This window comes from Crassostrea angulata, chromosome 5 (assembly GCF_025612915.1).
Source record: "Crassostrea angulata isolate pt1a10 chromosome 5, ASM2561291v2, whole genome shotgun sequence".
Lineage (NCBI taxonomy): Eukaryota > Metazoa > Mollusca > Bivalvia > Ostreida > Ostreidae > Magallana > Magallana angulata.
The window spans coordinates 24853288-24869320 of record NC_069115.1 but is presented as its reverse complement, the minus strand read 5'-3'; the positions used below and the strand labels follow the sequence as shown (position 1 = coordinate 24869320).

The 16033-nt window shown below is 36.4% G+C and overlaps 2 protein-coding genes across 7 annotated transcripts in view; one reads left to right on the top strand and one right to left on the bottom strand.

Annotated features, from left to right (window-relative positions):
- Nucleotides 1–16033, top strand: part of LOC128183821 (uncharacterized) — a 32146-nt gene that overhangs the window by 7629 nt on the left and 8484 nt on the right. For 2 of the 6 annotated variants that reach the window (XM_052852975.1, XM_052852974.1), the window contains 2 exons: nucleotides 9869–10876; nucleotides 11692–14241. In XM_052852975.1, the coding sequence (XP_052708935.1) occupies nucleotides 9869–10876; nucleotides 11692–14241 (3558 nt within the window). Of the gene's footprint in view, nucleotides 1–2; nucleotides 2847–4286; nucleotides 4653–6077; nucleotides 7895–9868; nucleotides 10877–11691; nucleotides 14242–16033 lie in introns of those variants that run through there. The other 4 variants (XM_052852979.1, XM_052852977.1, XM_052852978.1 and 1 more) reach the window with 4 other exon arrangements.
- The window catches only part of LOC128183824 (cold shock domain-containing protein E1-like), a 44548-nt gene continuing 33261 nt past the window's right edge, over nucleotides 4747–16033 (bottom strand). The window contains exon 16 of the mRNA XM_052852985.1: nucleotides 4747–4805. Within this exon, the coding sequence (XP_052708945.1) occupies nucleotides 4762–4805 (44 nt within the window). The 3' untranslated portion in view covers nucleotides 4747–4761. The remainder of the gene's footprint in view (nucleotides 4806–16033) is intronic.

Genomic DNA, 16033 nt, shown 5'->3' with positions numbered 1-16033 from the left:
CTCAAGCATCAGGTGTGTAGTTACCTGTGACCAGTGGGAGTTCTTTCCCTTGATTGCTGTTACAGCTTCTGCCGCAATATTTGTTGTTCATCGCTACCGTAATTTGATCTCTACTAGGTGCAAGAAGATTCAGTGAGATTGGATGTCGTTTTAAGAACAGATTTTTACTTTCTTTTTAAATACCTTTCCAACATGTGATTGAAAAAGACTGCTTGAAGGTGTTCTTAATATGAATAAACCAATTTTTGCTAAGTCTGGTTGAAAATTTACTAAATTTATTTTCTGAAAAATATACTCCTTTCCCCTTCTCTCTTGTCTTCAAACTATCTGAAGTAATCACAAACCAAACCCTCCTTTTAAAAAAAAAAAAAAAAAAAAAAAAAAAAAATTGGGTTATGTTGTTTTTATGTTACAAATTCCTGGTAATGAATTAAAGCAATTAAGTGCCACATTTTTCCATAGAGATTTAAACAATAGAAATCTATGACACAGCTGCTTCATTCCCATGTTAACAACAAGTTGTTATGCCAATGATGAATATTGTACAAACTGTATCGCTTTGGCTTTGATGCCAAACTAGAATTGATTTTCGATCATAGAAACAGCTGGCAATCTCTTGCATCTTTTATATTTTAAATGCCTCTGAAGTTTACTGTCAAACAAATTGTTTTGGTCTGTCTTTTTATCTGCATTGATGCAAACATAACTTTGCATGGTCATACCTTCTGAATTATACAAGATAAAGACTTCATATCAGGTCAAGTAAAGGTCAATGTCAGAGGTCAGTAATGGGTCAAGGTTGTTGAGCTCTCCTCTTTGACACATACTTATTTTGGTTAATTTTTTTGTCTCTCTGTAATTATAAAAGACATGGTTGTTAGAATGTTATGATCAGCAATAAGACTAGCTGTGCCTGTCCCTTCAGAATTGTCAGAGAAATAATAATCAGTTTAACAGTCCACCATGAGGGGATCTTGACGAGATAAGGAAAGAATAAAGGATTTATTACACTGAGAACTAATGTGATTGAGCATAACTCGGGGTATTGGATAGGATTATGCCAGGTTTATTGACACATTATAGTTTGAATCCTAGCTTTATCAGCCTGGAATTGCATTCTGATATGGACTGAGCTATCAAAACACAGTGGCCGTGTTTTTATTTTGTAGCTATTACAGAGGAATAATAACAACTTTACAAGTCTTTGTATTGTCTATTTCAGAACATGATGAATAATGCAGAGTTTGAATGCATTCAATATTACGGTTAATAATGCATTAGTATTGATTTCAGTTGTATCAATATCAGATGCTGTATATATCAAACAAAAGCTCTTGAATTTGAAATTTGTTTTAGTGGAGACTTTTCATTATTTATCATGCTTTTGTTTGTTTTTTGGAAAAGAAGAGTTTGAATTTAAGATTTATATTAATTGGGTTTTATATTTTCTCAAACATGCACCAGCAAATCAAGATACACGTACGAATTACGCAATGAGACTAAAAGTGTCTATAGAGAAATCTCATTTGTTCTATTATTTTATAGATTTTTGGTTATTTTGGAACTTTGTTGGATCTCTGTGATGTAGAACAGTATGATCAAGGCTTTATGATTAGTGGAGTTACCATGTCAGATCAATTGTTGGGCTGTTACAGTCTTCTGTTTACAAATGCACAAATGTCACAGTGGAAGAAATGCAGATTCGTCGGTCTGTAATTGATTTGATGAATTCTCTAGTAACACGGAGCTCTGGGTGTCTCTAACCTTCTTATAGCTGCCCTGATGCCACCATTATCTGTTTGTTGACCACTCCTGCAGCCATAACTCTAGTGTATATGCATATTATAACTGGTTGTTCTGTTTATCAGTTTGAGGAATGATCAATGAAGATTTAATGGCTATTGGATTTATATAGACTTAATATGTAGATGGTCATAGTTGTTATTGTAAGGTAGTGCAAGGATGTCAGAGTCTCCATAAGCTGGCTGCGGACCACAAAGTCAGCTAGTGAGTAGTACGTGAGTATCATTGTCTTATCTTATAATTCACTCCTTGTTTTGTTGGACTGAGGGGGGGATTATAGGGTGAGGGAAGGTGGACTATAATGTTATGTATTGTATCAGTTCTGGACCAAAAAGGATAGGACCCCCGCCCCCTTCGGCTTACCCTTCAAATTGAATCAATCAATAGTTAATTAGTCAAGGAGCACTTAATTGTGTAACTTAATTGAGTAACTTAATTTTGTGTGCAGAAAAATTGTCTATTGCCTGTTATATGTCTTTGTCACAAGTATGTGTACTGTAATGAGCACATTCAGACAGAGGGAACAGGAAATGAGAGCTGCAGGCATTAGATATTATAGGATACGATAGAGAGTACAGTTACATGCTTTGAGACTAGCTACAGAGAGATACATGGGCCCTGCAGTCTCCCCTGAGTGATGCTTTATAGGGCAGCAAGATCGGACTCCCTGTAATTAGGCACCCTGACCTTGGAGAGATGCCCGGTCTATGTCTTACGGGGGACCATAGACCGGACACCTGATAATGTCATTATTGGAGGAGACGGGAGACAGGAATTCTGTTCTCTGGACCATCAAGGTGTTAATTGAACACTGCGCCTCAGTCCGGCTTTGTTATGGGATAGCCTCAGTGTTTCCCTGGTAGTCTCCGGGTTCTCTTTATCCGTGTGCAGATCTATATCATTGTAACCGTGGAATATCATTAGATGGAATTAGGTTGATTTCTTTGAAAACAGCTGGTTGAGAGTGATTTCTATTAATGGATATAAAAATCACAAAGTATGTGTGTGCACATCTTGAGAACAGGTTATTGATATTTTGAATGGTAAGTGCATACATTTGTATCTAATACTGTATAAATTAGATCAATGTAGATTTATTGTCAATAGAATTAACCCTTTGGCAATGTTTTGCATTTTTCTGCTCAAACAATATTAGGGTATAATATGATTCAGACATGATAGATGTATGTATAATGTACACATACAAATTAGTGGCTGAAAATTTTGTAGTCTAGAAAAGTGATGTAAATATAGAAGATGCATAGGACTACACAAAGAAACACAAAAAGAGCAAATGTTTGCAGCAGGCATAAAACCTGAAGAGGAACAAGGTCAATATTATTGGCGTGTCTGCTGACACTAATTCATGCTGTATTTACTGGATTCTGCAGTATCTCAGAAACCACAATGCTTCCTATATGTGTCTGTGTTTGGCATTGATGGATAAATATATATAAATATATATATTGAGTTGAAGATCCCTGGTGGTGCTTCCACTGGAAACTGGTTTTCGGTTTAGTGTTCCCGCTCCATTGACATTGAATGGGGATAGGGAGGGTTTGATCACATTTGCTAATTAACAGGGAGAACTTTAACAAATAAATATGGAAAAAAAATGATCAATGATGAATTTCCTCATTGGTTTCAATTTATCATACCATTAAGTTTGCAAAAATAGGTAGATAGATGTATAATTTAAACATAAGACCAATTAGAAAAATTACGGTAATTAAATGATGACTTTGAAAGTAGACCCTAGTGGCCATAAAATTCCCTTTAAGCACACTAACGTTATATTAAGTGTCATCCTTTATGCATATAGGCATACATTTCTGTAGAAGAAATGATAGAAGTTTTGTAAAGGTGAAAAAAGTTTCTATTTTTTAGTCTTGCAAAAACACACTCGACTGCAATATAGAGTGACTACTTGACTGCAGTAGCTGTGAGAGAAATCAGATTCATGTGACTGAATTTTTATGGGTAAAAGCTTTGAAGCATTGTTTCAAAATAGCTTGACAATTACAAAAAGAAATGCAGTGGATACAGAACGCGCTTAAATGATCAATATATTAATTGTCAAAAATGTTGTAGCAATTTATTGCAATTGAGAGAAGTTGTGTCAATAATCGTGTTTCTTTGACTTGTGGGTCAGATTTTTGGTTTTCTCGATAATGCTGACCAAGTTCTCCTCCAACTGTGTCACATTTCACAGCAATTGTCGTTTCTCTGCTCGGGAAAATTGGATTTAGAAATGACCTCGTTTATCAGGGCAAGTGATATTGCAGTGAAGCAGGGACCGGCAGCTGATATAGCATGAGCGTGAGGACCAGGATTCTAGGATTATTATAAAGTGTGTGTGAGCTTGACGCCCATAGTGTGTCAGGAAATGATCATACAATGTCTTTTTTTCCCATTGGATATATGAATTAGCTGGGCTGGTGTGCGTGATACTTCTGTTTTATCAATAAATCAAGAAAAGTTGTTGGGGCTGTTATGCTCCTGTACATGTATGTGTATATAGTCGTTTGATTGTCCAATAACATTCGTCATTTTTTATCTTCTCATTAAACGCAAGAGATTCCAAATAGATTCTTCAAACCCAGTTGCCATTACTGTATATGGACTGTTATCCATCACTGGGAGTACATTGAAGTGTGTTTTAATGATAATTAGGTAGCTATTAATGATGAGAATTCATTTCACAGTGTGTTGAATCTTAAAGTGGCCATTATTTTTAACAGTGTGCTAAGTCCTGAGCAGCATTGAGTATGTGCTGCTGAAAGGGATAATGCTGGAGAGGTTCCGAATGCTCATTCTGGAGGCCACTGGGGCCCCCGCCTCCCCCACAGGTACCTGGATGTTGTACATCTGTCAGTGCTGTTGTTGTGAACCTGTTTCTTAATTTCTACTGTAGTTTTTTTTTTTTCATAGAATTTATTTTGTACTTTAGAATAAGAGTTATTTGAAAATATATTTGAGATGCAACACACTTTCTTGATCATTTTCTTTCATTCCCTTCAGTGACTTGTTTTTATTTTCCACAGCTGTACCCCTTTTGTTCTGCAGTTTAGTCTTTTCAGATAGTAAATTAAAAAAGTTGTCACCTGATACCATAAACTCTAAAATGTATATTCCCTGCTTCCCTACTTTTGTTTCTGCTTGTATTGTTAGAAATTGTATTGTATTGGTCTTAGAAAGGAGTTGTACAACGTACCCTAATTTGTTCTGTATGGTACATAGTATAATTGATGAAGATTTATTTGACTGTATGAAATAGATATGTTTATTCTGGTATACATTTATTGATACACTCTGTGACTTCTTACATCAGCTAGTATATCCTGATGCCACATAACTAACCTTAATTCAAAGCACATAGCAATATCCCCATAAAGAATATTGAACATAAAAACCACTTTGACTTATACAGCAGATCTTTTCCTGCATACAGAATACATATATACCGGGTTATATATAACCAGCTGAAAAGAAATAACTTGTGTCTATATAACTCCACTGCTGGTATTCTTGACAACTCTTGAACAGATCATTTAGGTAATCTGTCTCTCAAATAGGGTTTTGTGTTCTTTGGAGTAAATTATTTATAGGGCGTTATATATTTTTAGTTTCTTTCTATTGACTTTTATTTCGTGCTTCAGACAGCTGCTCATATCCTTTTAAGATTGTTCATAAAAATTTTCCGCCAGCAATGTTAGTTCTATTAAGAAATCTTCCATTTTCTTACTGTCATTTAATCATAATAAAAAAAATCTCAGTGCAATATCATCAGTTAACTATGGTCTGCATGATTTGATAACAGCAAACATACACTCTTTAGATGCCTGCATGCATGGAAAAAGAACAAAAGCCCAAGAGCTGATGTTTTTGTTTTTCCTCAAAATCAACACAGAAACAGCTACATATAGTCTACTAAAATTGTGTTTGCTGCTAGTCTCAATCAATGAAACTTGACACCATTGGCCAAAAGTAAAGCATTTGTTATTTGGTTAGGAGACCTGAGGGAGGGTTCTAAACAGTGAAGATTTTACAGCATTTCAGATGTTTCCCTCCCAGAGTGGGCTCTGTCTTTGCCAAGTTTGGTGTGTGGTGAAAAGTTTATCTGTCAATACAGTTGTTTTTGTTTCTACATGGATTCCTAAATTGAATATATATTCAAAGCAATTTTCATACAAATTAGATATAGACAGACTCTCTCTCTCTCTCTCTCTCTCTCTCTCTCTCTCTCTCTCTCTCTCTCTCTCTCTCTCTCTCTCTCTCTCTCTAAGACAGGCTTCTATACTATTCTGTACTATAGGATGATTTTACAAGGTGTACCTTAGCCAATTTATCATGAAGGTCAAAGGTCAAGGTTCACAGTTAAACTATGTATGGTCTTGAAACCTTGTTTGGAAAATAAAGGCATTACTGATTCAACAGTTCAAGGTTAGAAAACCATAATATGGTACAGAGGCCGCTAATAACAAGGGGAAGGAAGAACCATATTTACTGAAGAAAGATGAGTGTTTTAATTATGTTCTGTTGGCAAAAGTGGTCTCCAGATGTAAGAGAGTTAATTACAGACATCTTTTAGATAATAAATTACTGTTTTTACTCTTTTCCTAATGCCCCTGTGAAGTCTCCACATCGAATTTCGATCAGATGATAGACTATCCTCTGATTGAAATCTGATGTAAAAGACTTACAAGGGCATCGATATGTAGGGTATTGATCTATCAGTAAGTAGCTGCTATTGTCTGTACAAAGATAGCAAAAGTTTTATGCTTATGTTCAGCAGACATTACTTTTATGTGACATCCAAGGAAATTTAGCCTTTCAATACAATACAGAAAATCATCAATTTCAGGGGATGGAAAGTCAAGGTTATGCTCCTTGTAATCAACTTTTGAAGTAACATGTTTCATATGGATGATTTAATATGCTCTTACTATCAGACATGTTCTTTGAAATGAATATGCTTAAGCTCTTGTATATAGTTGCTGAGTGGGCTAATACATTGAAATTTTGGAGATCAAACCAACTGCTATGATGAAATTGTCAGAGCTACTATATATGGTAAATGCTCAGCCCTTATTTTACTCTATACTAACTGTGTATGACAAGCTACCTCCCCCCACCAAAGAGAATGAGACTAGAAGCCACAACAAATGAAAAATCAGTCAAAACCGGACGTATCATTAATCCAGACCTAGTTACAAGCCTATAGTCTATGTGGGTTTGCTCCACTGGGAAGGTCATGCATCCAGTAGAATTAGAATACAGATAGACATTTTATGCATGAACTGCAGCTCTGCTGTTTGTTTTGAAGAGAATCTGGTTGACATGCTTATTTTTTATTCATTGTGTTCATCAGTGGATGAATAAGGAGTCTTGATCGTGCAGTGTATGGATAGTTGAATGTTTCATTCCTGTTACTATGAATCTTGTTGACAAACAATAACCCGCCTCACTTGTTTAGTTTGAGGACTGTCTCATCCCCCTCAAATATCTTGTAATATGTGGTGGGATGTTTTGTTTTGAGTGTGATGATATATTACAATATGTAGTCAGCTACTGGGAATTGGTACACCTTTCAAGTGACAATGACTGACTTTATTGGTGTTCAAAGCTAGCATTTGATCACTGTACCAAGCTGATGGTTAGCAATTTTCTAAAGTGTGATCAAAACTTAAGGATGGGAATTATTGATAGATGTTAAGGACTGTGTCGAGTCCGTTGACTAATGAAGAGGAAATATGCTTTTTAATGATTTTCCAAGAAATTTAGTTTGGAATAATATGTTGGAAAAGAATTGATGGAAATAATATGCCTTTTGAAATGAGTGAAATGGATGTTCTAGTGCAATTGATATGATTGCATTTCAGTTGGGTGGATATTTTTTTTTCCATATCTTCGATCAAGTGTATGTAAAAACATGCGTGAATGGCTGTTTTTCATTACTGAATTGATCAGCTTGGATGTGTTAGGAGACGAGGCATGCTAAATGCCCAAAACTTGTGTTTTCCGAGAATTCTGTGCTGTTTCAGACAATTCAGACATCCTCATGTCACACAGGGCGGGGAGCCGGAGCAAGGTAAACCTATCCACTTCATAGTGTTACAGTGTAATAAGAAGAGTCTGATGTCAAAATAGCTCTGATGGCAGGCTTTGGTTATTTTAAGGAAGATTGTTAAATAAGAAAACATTACATATTAGCATTGTTTAGCATTGATTCAGTACCAGTATTTCATTATTGATCTAATTCTGTTTATCTGAAAGTTGATATTTTCTTGTGTTCCATGACACTTAAAAATCTGTCGCATATGACAGTGTCATTTGAAGAATGGCATAAAAAATCATCAAGCTTTCTCTAATATCTTTCTTTATTAGTAACTAAAACTTTTAACCCTTAAAATATTTGACCAGTAAATGCATTTTAAAAAACTCTCATGAACTTCAAGGTTAAAATATGTAAAAGTCTTGGTGAATCTCGAACTCACAACTTTCAGATCAGTAGCTGATGCATTATCCTATTGCGCTATACAGTAAAACATGGTTATAACGAAGTCCCAGGGACGGCCAATTTAACTTCGTTATAAGCGTAATTCGTTATATCCGTCAAGTTTAAGACATGAAATAGAGACTTGGGGAATGAAATTCACTTCGCTGTAAGCGTCAATTCATTATAAGCGTGTTCGCTATAACCGTGTTTTACTGTACACTGTTAGACAACAAAATTGTGAAATGATAGGTGTGTTAAAAAAAGTTAATTTCATCGTTTATTTCAAAAGAAAGTTGATACAATATGGAAGTGCCCTATACCTTGTTGAGCAAGTAGATATAGTATTATTGCTATATGTCAGGTCCAACTGGTACCAAATTTAACACATTGAAACAGTGTATATTCTGTGCATGTCTTCATTACAAAGTCAATTTTTGCATTCAATGCACCCCTTTCCATCCAATATATTGAATTCCTGTACTAATTATTGCTGACTGACAGATTCATCATGTTTAGAACCCTACAGTTGTGAGCCTGGGACGGTTTTTTGGGTTCCATTGTATTGATCAGTGGTCAGGTTTCTGATCAGCTCGCAGGCCTTGCATTGCTGGAGGCCCCTGACAATACATGTAGTAGATGGTCTGTCTGCTGGTTCCAGTATTGGTTTTGGTTTGGCAGTTGTCATCAACATTTATCTCTTTTGTCTGGCTGCTCTACGCTTTCCTGCCCTCTCAGTAGGTGTGTGCTGCAGAGAAAGAAATATCGAAGTATTGGACCATTGATTTAACAAAATAATTAATTTTACTGGTATCTAAATATCATTTAATATTGGGATTGTTGTTGTCTTGTTCTTGACAATTAAATTAGAGATGTCTTGTTTTTGAAAAATTAGAGATGGAACATGTATGTTTTATTGCAGATTGATTTGTCCGAAGGGGGTAAAAGAAAGAGGAATCACAATGAAAATATCTTTTCAGATTTTTTAATGTAATCTATAAATATTTATAAATATGTACCATGTAATCTTCAAAATTCCCTTGCAGAAATTCAACTCCAATTTCTGTCATTGTTCTAGCTGTTTTGTTGGCATATATAATCACTTCTTTAAACAAAACAAGCACCAATAACTAGTATCTACAGGGCTCTCACGGTTCATCTTGTTACTGGAGCTAATTAGTGATTTTAAAATTCGAATATAACATGTACAACATGGTATCATTGACATTTAGACATATACTGAACTGTGCATCACATTTTGTTACATGATACAGATTCTGCACTTTTTACTTGATTATATTTTGTTCATAAATATGTTTTGGGAAGATATTTTGAATAATGATATTGGGAACATTATTGGGAACATTTTAATTTTTTAAGAGGAAAGGGGGAGGCACTTGTTATGTATAAAGAATGATGCTGCTTGTTTTACACAACATTTACGTACTTTTAAGGATATATGAAGTTTGTTTTAAACACTGTTTTATCCATGTTCAGTTGGATTTTTGACCATGTAATCATTCACTAATCAAGTTATTGAAGTTCATTTCTTTTTTATAATCTTTGCAGGAACAAGTAGTGACAGTGAAATCTTAGATAGCCCTTCCCCAAAGAAGGAAGTCAAGAACAGGAAGGCAGTATCCAATGGGAGTGTGCAGTCAGAAACCAAGGATAAAAAGGAGAAGGTGGAATTTCCTCAGGAGTCGGACCAAAGGAAACTCAACCAGTTGTTTGATGCCTTTCGTGTGCCTAAAGCCAAAGATCTTTCAAATAAGTCTCACAGCACAGTGAGGAGAGTCACCTCCCAGAAGTATGAGGACTCTGCATCTGATTCAGAATCTTCAGTGTCAACAGACACAGAGAAGGAGCAGGAGGTGTTCCGAAAAGATTCAGTGAAGGTGGATAGTGTAGATAGTGCAAGTAAAAGTGTGACGGCATCAAATGGTGTGTTAAATAGCAGCAAAAACCGTGTTCCAAGTGAAAGAAAACTTCAGAGGAATTTCTCGGATGACTCCGACCAGACGCTGTTGTCTGACGAAGTTCCGTTCTCAAAAAGCAGCACAGAGACCCAGATTAAAGTGGATATACACTCAGATGAATCAAATTCGCCAACCTTGTCTCTGAATAAAAAAGAGGAGAAAGTGAATTCAGTTGAGGAAATTGTGAAAAGTAAATCTCCAAGGGGTAATATGAAACAAACTGCTACAGAAGTGATAATGGCTATGAAAATGGGCAGTCCCTCAAATTCTCCCAATCAAAACCACCCAGGCAATTCTAAACTTGTTGACCCTCGTAGGTATCAGCCAGGGAGATCCCCTTCTCCTTATTCTTTTGATAGCATTCCTTCATCTCATGCAAATTCTCCATTACCTGTGAAAAGACACAACAGTCATCTCAGTCGAGAATCATCCGACACGGATTCCACATCTCGGATGAGTGCTGCGGATTACAGTGGCACGGAGTCTTCTCAGATTCGTGAAAGTAGCAGTGGTGCTGAAGACTATGTTGTGGAGGAAATTTCTAAGATACGATTTCGTCGGATGTCAAAGAAAATTGCTGAGAAAGGAAGAACATCAAGTGAGTCTGTTTTCTTTGTGTGTTGTCTGTTAATTCACTGTGTTACCTCACTGTTTGGTGTTTATGTCCCTCTTTATGATTATTTTACCTGTATACGATGTACCAGTAACTATTTTATTCTTTTATACAATGTAACAAATAATAAGTTATTTCATTTATAATTATCTTAGTCAAATAACAGTCATTCAGTAATACACTGTGTATATATGACAGCTAGAGCTAGGAAAGAAAAAAATTATGCATGTGAATGTATTTTTATGTTAATTCTTAAATATGATTATTTACTCATATCGATGACATCAAAGACTTATGGAAACACTAATAATACTTTTAAAGACTTTTAAAGTTAAAGGTAATTGTAATGTTTATTCCCATTTCCTATGTTATCTAGAATTAGCATGAAGAATCAGAATATAAGAGCTCTTGTCAAAATTAATGTTAGTGAACTTGAATGTTTAAACAAATTTGGCAATTTTCGATTGGCACATAGTTGTTGGTTTGCACCCGTACAGCGTTTACAATATAACGTTATTTTCCATAAGTATGAGATGTTCACCCCTAAACACGTCAGATATCAAATCCTGTATCAGGTCAACGTGATATATTGATCCTTTTAATAAAAGCCTTACAGCTTTAGGTTTGATACAGTGGAATTTTAATGGCTGATACCGGAATCTGTAGGATTTATGGCATGTGACAACCTTTTTTTCTGACTTTATTATTTTATATCTTTAACCAGTACATGTAGTGTCCCAACATTTCAGTTTTGTTTCTGTGACATTTTGTTGTGTGCATGTTTTCGTTTCATTTCGTAGGTCCACCTCCTGAGTGCCGTCACTCTGGTGTAGGTGTGGTGAGAGAGGAGCAGTGGGGCAGTACCTCCCCCACCGACCGCTCTAACACTGTCCCCCCTCCCCCAAAGTCACCCCAACCACCTCCCACAAACGTCTCCCCACGGGCTGATGATCACCAGCGGTTTGTAAGCCTCTCAGACACAACTGTGTGTGAAGTACCCTCCAATGTGTCGTCTGATCTGTCTCTGTTTGACATTGAGAAGGACTGTCAGTTGGACCCAGAGGTGTATGATATCACTGATTTGGCAGAAGCATCAAAATCCATGTTGGTGTTGCCCAAAACAGATTTAAATGCTGCAGGTAGAAAGAAGTCACCTCGATTGAAAAAGAAACAAAAAGTGGATCAATCTGCCAGAGACATTAGTAAAGGTAAAGAGAAAAGGTCTGTTGAATCCATGCAACAGGAACTAAAGAAGACCACCATAAAGAAATGCAGCATGGGCATCCAGGACTCTGGGCCCAATCTCCAGACGACCACTGCACCATGTAAGGACATTAAGTCCTCAGGTTCATTGGTTGGTGAAATAAAACAAGATCAGGTTGATGGTCATTCCAAGTCCAAGAAGCTAATCCAGTTTAATCCAGAAGACCTGGAGTCAGATTCTACAGACTCAAGTCAGGAGACAGACCTTGCATCAGAGAGAAATAAGATTTCACCTGAAGGTCTGGTAGAGAGATCTAGGGTCATAGAAGCTGATCAGAGAGAGTCAAATAAAATGGCATATTCTGATGATGGTGTAAATGATGAAGACAACACAGAAAATGCTGAAGAGGTGGAAGTTGAAAATGATGGCCTAGATGATTCTGGAAAACATGATAGCTTTGATTCTTTGCTGGAGTCTTCATTGTTTCAGAATCATAGATTGTCTTCCATTGATGATAGAAAAAATCGGTTTGAATCTGTAGAAAGTTTCAATCTGTCGCCTTTAACACCTTTATCTGGAAGCAAGATTGAGACCAAGGCCCAGACTTACACTTTTGCTTTTGTGAATGACAGTGTATGGACAAATGAGAGCTCAGACAATGTGGCACCGAGTGAGGATGACTTTGATGAAATCTTCAACAAAGCTGTGGTTGATCTAGATACAAGTCAAAAGAAACTTAAACCTACAAAACCGAGAAGAAAAAAATCACATCAACCCAGTGTGGACAGCAACAAGGAGCTGGAAGAAATCAAAGAAAATGTGGAAGATGCACTGGAAGACGACAAAGTGGAAGGTAATAGAAGAAGCTTTCAGATGGAATTTGGAAATGACCATGAATTCAAGTTTTCCACAGATGATGTTTATGTTGAACAGGAAGGCAATGGTGTAAAGCCTGAGAGTTGTGAAACTGTTCTACAAAAGCAAAATGAAACTGCAAATCCATCACTTCTATGGAGGTTTGAAGATAGCAGTCTGAAGGATGAGTTCCATCAAGTGTTTGGAGCCCAGGAGCAACCTCAGAAACAAACCTATGCTCAGAATAGAGCATTCCTTCGAAAGACATTTGCCACGTCTACTGAATCTGTGAGCACAGAATCTGATGCTCTAAGTGTCATCCATGAGGAGATAGACAGCAGTGATCAGAGTAATGAAGACATGGAAGATGGCAGAGAAATGCACTTACAGGACATTCAGGAGGAAGATGATAGTTCTATGTTAACTGAGGGTACAGTTGAGCTATGTGTAGAAAAGAATGTACAGGAACTGTATCTTCACAAACCAGACAGTATAGAACCTGAGAATGTAATAGTGGATGATTCTGAAGGAATAGATGAAAACATAACTGTTAATGAACTTAAGACTAAACTTGAGATGGAAGAGGACAGTGATAAAATAACATTAGATTCATGTTTGGAGGATCATTCTTCTACAGACCCTATTGGAGAAACCTTGAATGAATCTGAAAAAGTAGGGTTTTTAAAAGATGAATATAAAAGTCCAAGGGATAATTTAGGAAAATCTAATGATCAGTGTAAAGAAATGAAAGGAGTTGATTATGAGATGGAGAGCAGCCTTAGCAAGATGCTGCTGGCATCCAGTAAGATTGCAATGATGACTTTGGAAACCGCAGAATCTCCAGCTGACAAGTCCATACACAGCACAGAGGAGCTTGTGTCGTCTCTGGATGCCGACATTTGTCTGGATGAGGAAAGCTCCCAAGCAAGCGAAGATCATCTGCTCCAGCAGATCATTCAGAGTCAGTGCAACAGCGAAGACCTCAGCATGCAGGACTCTTCTCCTGACAGTCAGACAGAGAAAGTCAGGAAGCGAGACAAAAGCAAGCAGCTGGTTCAGGAATGGTTGCAGACGGATGTGGAAGGGGTGGTAATGGAGGACACTGTCCCAGAGATTCCCGATCCTCCTCTTGTCCACGACTGGCTGGGGAGGAAGGTCCTTGAGGGGGTGGACCCGGCCCCTGTCCCTGCCCCTCTCTCCCTGCCTCTATCAGAGGGTGGTCAGTCTGCCGCTGACTCTTACCCCACCACTGCTCCTACTGTCCCTGTTCTTCAGCTAGAGGGACACTCAGGTATCCTTCTTTTAGTGTTCGCACCTCTTGTTCAACTAGTACCCTCTTTGCTCAAGCCTTTAAAATTCATGATAAATGTCAGTTCAGATTTTTATGTCAGGTATTTTGAGATGATCTTTGCAAAGCTTCTATTAATAACATTATTAAAGTTATATTGATTAGTGTTTATCATAGCTTATAGATTTTTTTTTAATGTAAGATTTATTCATTTTTTAACCTTTTTGTTTTTAATTAATTTTCAGGCAAACATTGCTTAGATAATCTGAAATTAATTCAAAGCCTATCTTGAGCACATACATGCAGCATGAACATAACTAACAATGGGGCTTTATTTTAACCATGATTATAAACTAAAACCCTGTCTCCATTAAAAAATCCAATTTCTGTCTTTCAAACTCCCAAAAGTGTCTAACCATATTGATAATGTAGCAGCAAGCTTTGATTTAAGGTCAGACGACACGTTCCTCAATTTTAGATAACTTTTTCCAGGAATTTGTTAATGGTTTACTACTACTTTGACAAGCTTTCTTGCAAAAAATTAGGGTACCTTACCAGGCATTTCTGCAAAATACTAGAGTATGCAATTTCCTATATAATCTTCTTGAAAATACACTTGAATTGCTGATATAAAAATAAATACATCTATAGCAGAGAAATTCACTAAATAAGAACTATATCTCCGCCGGGGCGGGGCTTTGAACTCACGACCTCTAGAACCTATACGCTTCTGGAAGTGAGCGGCCACGGTTTTAACCACTCGACCATGTACACATATAACCAAATTCAAGTTAAATTTGATCATTTTTAAAGTAATTATAAAATTAATATTTTTAATTGGAACTCTTTATTACGAGGAGATACAAAAAAGATTCTCGAGGAACGTGTCGTCTGACCTTAAAAGGCATTGCATCACTTCATTTTGAAAAAAAATAGTTGATGAATTTTTTTTAGCTTGTCTATATCATAGTGATAACTATCATCAAAAGTCAGATCACAGTCAAGGTCTTTGAGCCACAGCTTTTATGTAAAATTGATTTTTTCCATTTTCTCTGAGGCAAAAATGACAGTAAATTATTTACTCATAGATCTATACTAAACACTTGGTAGATTGTTAATCATTTTGGGGTTGTTGGGGTTTTTTTTTTTACCAATGAGCTAGTATTAGATTCATGTCATTGCATTGTGTTAGTTTAAAGAATTAACATGATATTTTGAAATTTATTTTAAAAAAGATTATGTATAAAACAGCACTCTTTGTTTGCAAAAACAGGCAATTTGATTTTTAAGATGATGCTTTGCGTAATGTATTGGAATCCAATCACGTGCTCTCTGCGAGGCTTAAACACATTATTTTATGTTGGAACGTGGATTTTAGAAATGATGCTGATAAACTTTGCCTAAGTTAAGATAGTTTTATGGTCTTTTTTTCATGATCCTAGATTGAATATATGACAGCATATTTATTCTAAAGAATGAATACTTAAGACACCATATCTCTTATGAAGTAAGGTCTCCCTGTACTAACATGGTGAAAGGTTTCCTTACAAGACTAAAAGTGCATTCAATTTGTTCATTAAATTATCTATGGCAAGGATAACATGCACTCAGTAATTAGATGTAGATCACATTCTGGTAAACTAAAGACTTTGGGAGGTGGACTGATCATATCAGTAATGTTATTGCAATTTTAATTACTATCTTCTTCTCTGCACATCAGAAAACATGCATGCATGCCATTTTGCACTGGTAGCTAAATATTAATTTAAGTTAATGTACCCTGTGGGTTCATGGT